Here is a 10,046-nt window from a genome sequence, read left to right as displayed (position 1 = left end):
AATAAAAAAATTATAATAAAAAAATTCTTAAATAATATATTTTTTAATACTTACCTTTTTAATATTGTCAAAATTTATTTAATTTAGATCTTAAATACGATTTAAGTATTTTATGAAACTTTATAGAACTTATTATAAAGGTAATATAGACAAGTTTGATCAGTTTCAAAATCCAGTATAATTCAAATCCATAACAAATTGAAATGAAAACAATTTAGTATAAAACCGTATAAAAAGACTTTATGTAACTTAAGGGAATACTAAGAACTTAAAGGAGAATAACAATTAAAAAAAAAGTGGAGAGAGAGAAAAAAAAAAAAAAGAAACAGGAGAGGAAAATGGCACTATATGTTTGTTATACGACAAGAAGAAACAAAGCGCTGTCTGCTGTTTGCTTTTTTCAATTTTTTGTATTAAAAATGCTTTAACAGTACCCAAAAATTTCTTCATAGGTCAACGTGCGTTTTAAAAAAAAATTCAACTAACTTTCTTGTTTGTATATAAACGTAACAATAGTATAAAATGAAGCAATTAAAAATGACAATGATTACGTGGAGCGGAGAGCGCAATTCATTTATACTTATATGACATTAAATCTTAGGCTGTTAATAAGCCATATTTTCTATTCATCGTCAACGTTGGATAAAGGGAGGATACGCATAATTTTTTTTTCACCGGTATGTCGAAGAGTCTAGGCTTGATCTGGAATAGGAGATATGATATGATTAGATGATTGATACAAACAGGATTACGTTGGAGCCACTGGTGCAGGATATCTAGGCAGTTATCGGTCAAGTTTCGTTAGTGTTTGTGTATGTATGTGTCGCTTACTGTACGCACGGACAATTTTTTTTCTTAGTTTAATCTGTATGTAATTCTACTGTTGTTTACAGTCATTAGGATCTGTTCCCTGTTGTTTCCCACCTGGTGGTGCATTATTTGGAGAAGACTCCTCATCATCTTCATCTTCTTCCTCAGGGTCATCCTCATCACCTTCTTCTTCTTCGTAATCTTCATCTTCATCCTCTAAACCTTCTCCTGAAATATTGATTATTTCTTTTATTTATTATTAATTTTGTTTATAATATTTTATTGAATTAAATTTATTAATTATTAATATGCATTTTTTAATATATTATTTGGTTTGATTTTTTTATGATTAAAGAATAAATAAAATTTATATTTTTCATTTCAATAATTATAATTAATGTTTGAAATAAAAATATTGTTTTCGTAAAAAATATTACTTTCGAATGAATTATAAAAATTATAAAATATTCAGAATTAAAAAAATAATTGTAAATATTCTATAATTTTTATAATTTATCATTAAAGATATATTTTGATTTATAAAATACCTGTATAATACAATACAGCTCTAGGAACTATACGTTCCCTAATATAATGACCAATTTCAAAATCACTGGATAATAAAGCTTGAGTTTCATCATCTAATTCTGCTTCAGAATCTTCTGGCACTAAAAGAATAATTGTAAAAATGAATGTATTTTTAATATGAAAATAAAATATAAAATAGAAATATTGTTAATTTATTTTTACCAATTGGTGGACTGAAAAAATTGAAAAAAGAATCGTTTTGAACAGTTTTTGTTACTGTTCGTATGGACCCTCGAGACTTATGTTTCTGATTTTTTTTTATAGTTTTTACTGTAACATTCTTTCCTTTCTTCCAATCAATTACGCATCCCTATAGAAATAATTAAAATATATATATATATATATACATACATATATTGTAAATTTTAAATACTTTTCAAATAAATATTATTAGAAAATAAAGAATAATATAGATATATATAATTTATAAATATATAAATTGAAATTAAAAACAACATTTACCTTACATTTGTATATTTCAGGTCCTTCAAAACTAAAAGGATCATTTTTATCAGGGGTACACTTCATAATGTATTCCTTTGTTAAAACTGAATTAGAAAAGTATTCATTTGGCGCAAAATGGAATTCAAGAACAAAGCCCTATAAAAAATCTCATTATCTTTAATGAAATTTTTTTTACTTTATTTTTTATATTTTTTATTTATTATTATTTTTAACTATATAAGATTTATATATGTATCTGATTACTCTTATGCATGTAAATTATATAAAATCTTTTGATTTTATAGCAATTAAATGATATATATCTACATATTTTTCCAACTTACCATTGGATTATCAAGAAATATCACTCTAATATCATATAAATGTTTGAGTATTGCTTCATCATGTTCCTGAACCATATCAGCTAATGTTTCAACATTTTTAAATATTGTGAGCCAAAAATCTGGGATGCCTTTAATATCTTCATTTTCAACTCTAAAATAATTCATTAATAAGAAGATCAATGTAGAGAATAATTTTTAATGTTTTAATGTTTAATTATTATTATTTTTCAAAAAATTTAGAATAAGAAATCTTTGAAATAAAAATTAATTTATTAGAATAGATTAAAATAAAAAATATAATAAGAAATCTATTTAGAAAGTGTTTTAAACAACTTAATAAAATTGTTTAGAAATTGTAATATTTTTTATTTGTTTTAAATATTCTTTTGTAACATGAAATGATTGAAATAAAAATTGAGTGCGCTTATTTTTAAATAAAAATTTATGTAATGAATAATAACAATAAAAATGAAATAAATATTATATTTAATAAAAACAAAATGATCATACTCTTCTTTTTTCTGTTCTTTATCATCTTCGAGATTCACTTTTGTTTTTAAATCATTAGTTAATCCTTCTTCATCATCATCACTCTCCCATACACATTGTTCATCTGTTGGTTCATAGACACCAGATACTATTTCACTTCTTTTTTCATAAAGAGGAGCACACATTTTATAATAAGCACATTCCAAGGCATGAACTTCTTCATAAAATTTTGCTTCAATATTAGTTGTAACTAACTGTAATTGTTTCAAAGCTTTAATTCTGCGTTTTACAGGAGCTGGAAGATTCTGCATTTGCTAAAAATTGAAAATATCTTTTTAAATATTATTTTTTTTTTATTTATAATATCAAAATGATTAATATGATAAATATAATAATACAGGATTATATACTTCATCCAAATGATATTTATCTAACATATGATATTCTAATTATTTTAATTCAAAGCAAAATATTTAAATCGATTTTTAAAATTTTGATTTTTTAAGGAAAGATATAAAATATAATAAAAAATTAAAAAATATTACAAACAATATTTTAATCATAAGTTTGATTTGATTACGATTGAAACATTTAACATATAGATGATTGAAAAAACATTATGATGTAATCTACTGTAATGCATATATTATAGTCTATACTAATAGTCAATTACCAAGCAAAAATTTCATAACATATATGTTAACTTAAATAAAAAAAAAAATTAAAACAAAATTGTTGTAAAACAAAATTATATGCATACAATCAAGCATATTATAATATTAAAAATTTATAGTAATAACACTAAAAACTTTAATATTTTTTTAAATTTTGTATGGAATCTCTTTTATAATAATATTTTTAATTAATTAAAAAATTTATAATATTAACCAATCATATCAATAAGATAATTTTAATTATCTTAGGATTATCTTAGGATTTGAAATTAATATTTTACATAATATTGCATAATATTTATTTTTTTTTAAGAATTATCTATATATATATATATATATATATTATTATAATATGTAAATTTTATGATATGAAACATTAAATAAATTTGAATAATCAAAATTTCAATATTAAAAATCTGATTATGTGAAATTAAATGTTAAATAAAATTAAATAAAATTATTTTTAATTTTTCATTTCAAAAAGTTTAAATTATGATTATAACAATCTTTTTCTTATTATAAAAAAAATTTGTTTAATTTTTTAATTTGTTTATAATTCACAATATTAAATTTGAATACCTCTATTCCAGGTGCAGTACGATCTTGTAGAGCAGCTAACATGTCAGACCTATTTAAAGCTTTAGCAAAAAGCTCTGGAGCTTTGTTATCGTCTTCATCTTCAACAGATTCCATTTCACTATTATCTCCAGCACGCTCTGGATCAGTTGTCATAGTACTATAATCTAAATTTATTTTATTTATAAAAAAAAATAATCTTATTAAAAATATAATAATAAAAAAGTTATCAAATAAAATAAACTTATTAAAAATTTAAAAATTTCTTAATCTTTTCTAATAATAAGAAATAATGTTATATTTTTATATAATTTTTTATTTTATTTAATTTTAAAATTTATTATTAGTAATACAAAAATATAATAAAAATATTTTTTATAATATTATATATAAAATTTAATATTTAATATGTAAGAATGAAATATTTTAAACATCTTTTATAAAAAAAAAATTATTTAAAATTCTTTTTTTTTTAACTTAAAAATATATAAAATATGCAAGACAATAAGTATATTTTATTTAATTTTAAATGAAATAATTTTTTTTATTAAAATTTAAATAAACCAATTATAGTATAAGAGATTTCATACATATACATATCATATTAAAAAATGAAATAAATATTTCAAATTATTTGTTATATTATAAATTATATTACTAAATATCCAGTAACTAAACAAATATTCCATTTCAATAAGATATATTTATATTTAAAATCACATTAAAAATTATGATATCCATATTAAGAACATATTTCAATCAAATTTTTTAATTAGATTAATTAGAGATTAATATAACACTTTTTATTTAAAGATAAAAAAAATTATAAAAAAAAATATATACATATATTTAAAAAAAAATATTTAAAAAAATGATTATATGTATCTAAAATCATGTAAAAACAATAAAATATAAAACAAGTATATTAAAGAACAAGATATAAAATAAATATCGAATATCCATTTCAGAATAAAGAATATAGCATAGATTAAATGCACGAAAGTATTAAAATTTTGTTGCACGTTGCGGTATTTTATCTATTAAACATGCACGAAAAATATCATAAATTCTATCTACATATAGCTGAGAACGAATATACGTTTTTTTAAAATATTTACACGTAATGAATTTTCCCAATTTGATTTGATTTCGGTACAATGTTGAACTGACATTTGAAAGTCACCATATTCATAAAGAAAAAAGGTTATTTGCTGAAGCACGCAAAGACCGTAAAAAAAGCGGAAATCACATTAATTCATCAACTATTTGTCGGATTCAACTACGTCACATTTATTATACATTCTATTCTTTTGTTACATATTTAATAGAACAATATAGAACAGTACAGAAATCATGAAACTATCGTAAGGTTCAATTTTTGCATACAAAGAGCGTGCACATGGAATAAATGAAAAAAGCAATAATTTTCAGGGTTATAAATGCATGAAGATTTAAAAAAATAAAATACAATTATTTTTAAGTAAAAACATTATTTCAAAATGTTAAAAGATTAAAATAAAAGCATTAAAATCAACGACAAACATACCTTTCAAGACTGAAGCTGTTCACAAAAGAAGAACGGACCACAGAACGGACAACGAACCGGTCGTTGTATCGTTACTTTCGTGTAGTAAGTCGCACAATACGAAATTAGTTCCTCTTCTATCCTTTTCTGTTCTTAAGTATTACAATCATATGATTTAAAAAATCCCTATTTTATTTTTTCAAATACGAAGTTAATCATTTTTTATCATAGTAAAAATTAAAGAAAACTCAATTTTCTCGATTTTTTAATAAAATATTTCATGAAATTTATTAATTGAATCTTTAGATAAAAAAAATTCCATTAAAAAAAATTTTAATTTATAATATATCAAAATAATTTAAAATAATTTCAAAATTATAATGAAATATATTTATAATTAAAAAATTTCAAATAATAAATCTCTTTCTTTTTTTTATAATAATGACTTTTAATCTTATAATTTTATAAATTTTATTTATTAAAGTATTAAAAAATTGTAAATGCAGCTTAATATTAATTATCATTAAAAAAGATTTGTATATATAAAATATTTTTAATAAAAAATATAATTATATACAAAATTCAAGCTAATAACTAGAATTTTTTCAAATTGTTTTAAATTAGAAAAAAAATTTAAAATGTATCGCATTTGATAAATATCTATTTATTTTGATAAATATTTTTCCAATAAAAAATAGAAAATAACATCGTAAATTTTTTGAATTTTAACTTCTATTCACGTTGGTAATACATATTTTATTTCTAGTTCTACTTCATTTCATCGTTTATCTCGAAAGAGAATAAGATGGCGTAGTGACGTCATATCCGCTCGAGACGAAAACTTAACGTAATTCGCTAACACGTTTTCGCCTATAATACCATTCCTTTAGGCTTGGCGCCTTCGTCAAATGCAGTGAGCGTCGGTGTACGTAAAATGGCGGACGGTGACATTGATTTGTACGCCGACGATCTCGAGCAAGATTTCGCGCAGGTAATTCGTTTTTATCATTGTTAATAAGTACCAAGTCGGTGGGTAAATATTATTGTTAATTGATTATCTCTATAAAAAACATTCGAAACTGTGAGAAAAAAAGCGATAGTAAAGCGAGGTTCTTCGGCGTCATGGAGGAGAGATGGTAACGATTGTTCGAAAGCGGTATCTGATTCTTGTTCAGACGGAATACGAGTTTTAACATACATTTCGTTCGTGATGAATAGCTGTTGCATTTAATTATTACAACCGATAAACATTTTCTATATTCTGTTATATAATTACCGTGATTTGCACACGTTTGGTTGCATCGAAAACTAAAAAGCAAATACATAATACAGATTCACAGCAAGAAAAGCAAAATGGTGTTAGCGGTAAGGCAAATGTCGTAGCATTTTATTCCTCCATTTCGTTTATCACTTCAGTTTAATAAAGGTTTTATTATTGCATGTGAAACACCATTTTCTTTTTAATTATTATTTTAAAGAATTTTATTATTATTATTATTTTTATGTTTTCTGATTTGTTTCATGATTTTTTTTGATCTATGATCATTTTAAAATAAAATCTTTTTCATTTTATATGCCTATATTATATTATGTTAATAAATAATTATATTAATCTTACTAAAAAATATATATTTCTAATAATTTCTTTATTTTTACTTTTTTTATATTTTTATTATATTATTTTTTAAATTTCTTTATAAATAATTTATATTTTTTAAGATTATTCAAATTTATATTAATATTTTGTAATAATAATTTTTATATTTTTAGAAAAATATTTTTTATGATTATTCTTTTATACATAGATATGCATTTATTGTAATACAAATAGAAATAAAAAAAGTTTAAAAAAAATACTATTTATTTAAAAGAATATATTATTATATATAAAATTTAAACATTATTTTTTATTAAAAAATTTTAGAAAATAATTCATAAAATAAAAATTTTTATTGAAATCAATTAAAATTGTATATTTTCTTAAAAATTTTTAATAACATCGAGAATTTTTTATTTAATTTAAAATAGAAATCAAAATTTGTATTATTTTATTTTAAATGTATGATTATAATATTTTAGTTTATTTTTAGTTTATTTATTTAATAAATAATTTTTAATAAAAATATATTTTATTAATATGATAAATGAAATAAATTGACATATTATAAATTTTTCTAAAAAAATTACATAAGTAAATAATAAAAACATTAGTTTTTATTTGTATAAATATTTGAATTATATATTATTGTATATAATTCCAATATTATTATATATATATATCTTTAATTAATATGATGAATTTTTATGATATTGAATCTATTTATAATATATATTTATTGATTTGTTTTAGGATGAGTTTGCTGGCGATGGTGTTGATTTATATGATGACGTGATAGCAGCTCCTGCTGGTGGTAATGGTGGTGTTTCTACAGGAAATAGTGGAGATGGTGGAGGTGATACTACTTCACCAAATGAAGAAACAAATGGTAGTGCACCTTACCATCAACTTGGAAATAACATCCAGCCAAATCAAATTGGAAGACGTCATCAATTATATGTTGGAAATTTGACTTGGGTATGTAATTAAAGATTAATTTATTTTTATTAATTAATATATATTTTAAAAGAAATGGATATTTTTTTATAATTAAACTTATTATTAAAATATATTCATATTGTAGTGGACAAGTGATCAAGATATAACTGATGCAGTACAAAGTATTGGTGTATCAGATTTTGTTGAAGTAAAGTTCTTTGAAAATCGAGCCAATGGACAATCAAAGGGTTTCTGTGTAATATCTTTGGGTTCAGAACAAAGCATGAGAATATGTATGGAAAGATTACCTAAAAAAGAATTACATGGACAGAATCCTGTAGTAACATTTCCTACTAAACAAGCACTGAATCAAGTAAGTATTGACATTTATATTATTTATAAACTACTAGAGAAAAAAATAATTGATAATTGATATCATAAGAAATTTATTATGTTTTTTATAAATTTTTAATCTATATATATAATCATAAATAACATTATATAAGATTGGATATAAAATTTTTTTTTTTTAAATGAAGTTGCAAAATATTCTTTTTTTAGGAAAATGCAAGATTTATAAAAACTAAATATATTCATTACTGAAAATTCTATTATAAATATATATTATATTATAATAAAAATTCTATTATAAATTTAATATTTTGTAACAATAATGATAATATAATTATATTATTATTCTATTTTTCTTTTATTTTTATTGAAATTTATTTAATCGGAAATTAATTTTTTAAATGTAAACAATTTTATATATATAATAAATTTTTTTTAAAATTAACATACATAATTAAATTCATCAAGAAATTAATATTGTATTTTATTAATATTTATTATAATATTAAATAATATAATAATATAATATTATTTAAATAATTTTTTTCAATCAAAGCATAGTTATCAGTTAAACTGGACATATGTATAACATTGACTGTTCAAAAATTTAAAAAAAAATATGTATTTCCTTTTTTAAATTTTTTATTTTTTTGTTTCAATAATTTATTGCATTTTTGTAGAAACAATATGAATTTCTTGGCGGCTTAGTTATTTTTTTTCCTAATGTTAATAAATGAATATAGATTTAATATTCTGTTATATTTGAAAATTTTGTATATTGTTCTCAGTTTGAGTCTCAGTGTAAGACACGTCCAGCTCCGGCTCCTCAACAAAGTCAGAGTCAACGCCCTCATAATCCACATCAACATCAGCCACCAATGCCACCTCATCAGCAGCATCCACAACATCCTCAACATCCTCAACATTCGCAACAAAATCATGGTCCTAGAATGATGATGGGTCCTCCACAGGGCGTGAGACCACAAAGAATGCCACCTCCAGGCATGGGTCCACCAGGTCCAGGTGGACCTGGTCAACAAGGTCCACCTCGTATGCATGGTCCACCAATGGGTCCAGGACCTGGACCACATCATCCTTTACCTGGACATCCTAATCAAGGTCCACCACCTCCTGGCTATCAGCAAGGGCCATGGAATGGACCAAGACCTAATGGTCCACCTGGACCACCAAGAGGTCCAAATGGACCTGGTGGTCCACCTCAGCAAGGACCTCCAGGACCAGGTCCTGGTCAACATCGACCTCCTGGAATGGTATGTAATATAAATTATTTTTTTTTTATATATGAATTCATATTGTTTATTTTTTTACGAATCAATTCTTTATATTTAAAATTTTATTTATTTCAAAATGATTTTTTATATATAAAGTTTAATTTACAAGAAATCTTAAAAAATTGGAAAGTTTCTGTAAATTATATTTAAAATACAATTATTTAATATATTGTCTAAGATATATAAAATTAAAAATCAATGTATTAAATAATTAAATCAAATAGTTAAATAAAATTATTTATATTTATTACAATATTTGTATTTTATGGAATTATGTTTTAATTGTGTAAAGATTTTCTTATTAATTTTATTAATAATTATTATAAAAGATATATATATATATAACATATAATTATCTAACATTAAGAATAAAATTTTTATTTTTAAAACAAAAGAAAAAATTAAATTAATATATAA

General features: G+C 21.8%; 2 protein-coding genes across 39 annotated transcripts in view; one reads left to right on the top strand and one right to left on the bottom strand.

Annotated features, from left to right (window-relative positions):
* Positions 1-159: 159 nt before the first annotated feature.
* Positions 160-5,616, bottom strand: LOC107999622 (nucleosome assembly protein 1-like 1). Of its 4 annotated transcripts, XM_062076511.1 has the most exons (9): positions 5,472-5,616; positions 3,929-4,092; positions 2,697-2,989; positions 2,187-2,337; positions 1,861-1,998; positions 1,561-1,708; positions 1,359-1,478; positions 925-1,038; positions 160-702 (listed from the first exon to the last, which is right to left on the bottom strand). In XM_062076511.1, the coding sequence occupies exons 2-9, from the start codon at positions 4,079-4,081 to the stop codon at positions 692-694; spliced, it is 1,128 nt and encodes a 375-aa protein (XP_061932495.1). In that variant the 5' UTR covers positions 4,082-4,092; positions 5,472-5,616; the 3' UTR covers positions 160-691. The 4 variants fall into 4 exon arrangements, with proteins under 4 accessions (XP_061932495.1, XP_061932493.1, XP_061932494.1 ...); XM_062076509.1 differs by having other exon boundaries at positions 160-1,038; XM_062076510.1 differs by lacking the exon at positions 5,472-5,616 and adding an exon at positions 5,044-5,299 and having other exon boundaries at positions 160-1,038.
* Positions 5,617-6,146: 530 nt separating this feature from the next.
* LOC107994079 (cleavage and polyadenylation specificity factor subunit 6) overlaps positions 6,147-10,046 on the top strand; it is a 34,093-nt gene continuing 30,193 nt past the window's right edge. For 19 of the 35 annotated variants that reach the window (XM_062076478.1, XM_062076469.1, XM_062076473.1 and 16 more), the window contains exons 1-4: positions 6,266-6,441; positions 7,801-8,025; positions 8,132-8,359; positions 9,126-9,608. In XM_062076478.1, the coding sequence (XP_061932462.1) occupies positions 6,385-6,441; positions 7,801-8,025; positions 8,132-8,359; positions 9,126-9,608 (993 nt within the window). In that variant the 5' untranslated portion in view covers positions 6,266-6,384. Of the gene's footprint in view, positions 6,816-7,800; positions 8,026-8,131; positions 8,360-9,125; positions 9,609-10,046 lie in introns of all 35 variants that reach the window. The other 16 variants (XM_062076482.1, XM_062076479.1, XM_062076483.1 and 13 more) reach the window with 7 other exon arrangements.

Source organism: Apis cerana, linkage group LG6 (genome assembly GCF_029169275.1).
Source record: "Apis cerana isolate GH-2021 linkage group LG6, AcerK_1.0, whole genome shotgun sequence".
Classification (NCBI taxonomy): Eukaryota; Metazoa; Arthropoda; class Insecta; order Hymenoptera; family Apidae; genus Apis; species Apis cerana.
This window is presented reverse-complemented; position numbering and strand designations above follow the sequence as displayed.

Bases quoted from the DNA above. Each gene is read 5' to 3' on its own strand.
- LOC107999622 (XM_062076509.1), bottom strand. From the start codon at position 4,081: ATGACAACTGATCCAGAGCGTGCTGGAGATAATAGTGAAATGGAATCT. The intron at 1,479-1,560 runs GTAAAAATAAAT...TTATTCTTTTAG, and splicing joins TTTTTTCAGTCCACCAATTG to TGCCAGAAGATTCTGAAGCA. The intron at 1,039-1,358 runs GTATTTTATAAA...TCAATATTTCAG, and splicing joins AGCTGTATTGTATTATACAG to GAGAAGGTTTAGAGGATGAA.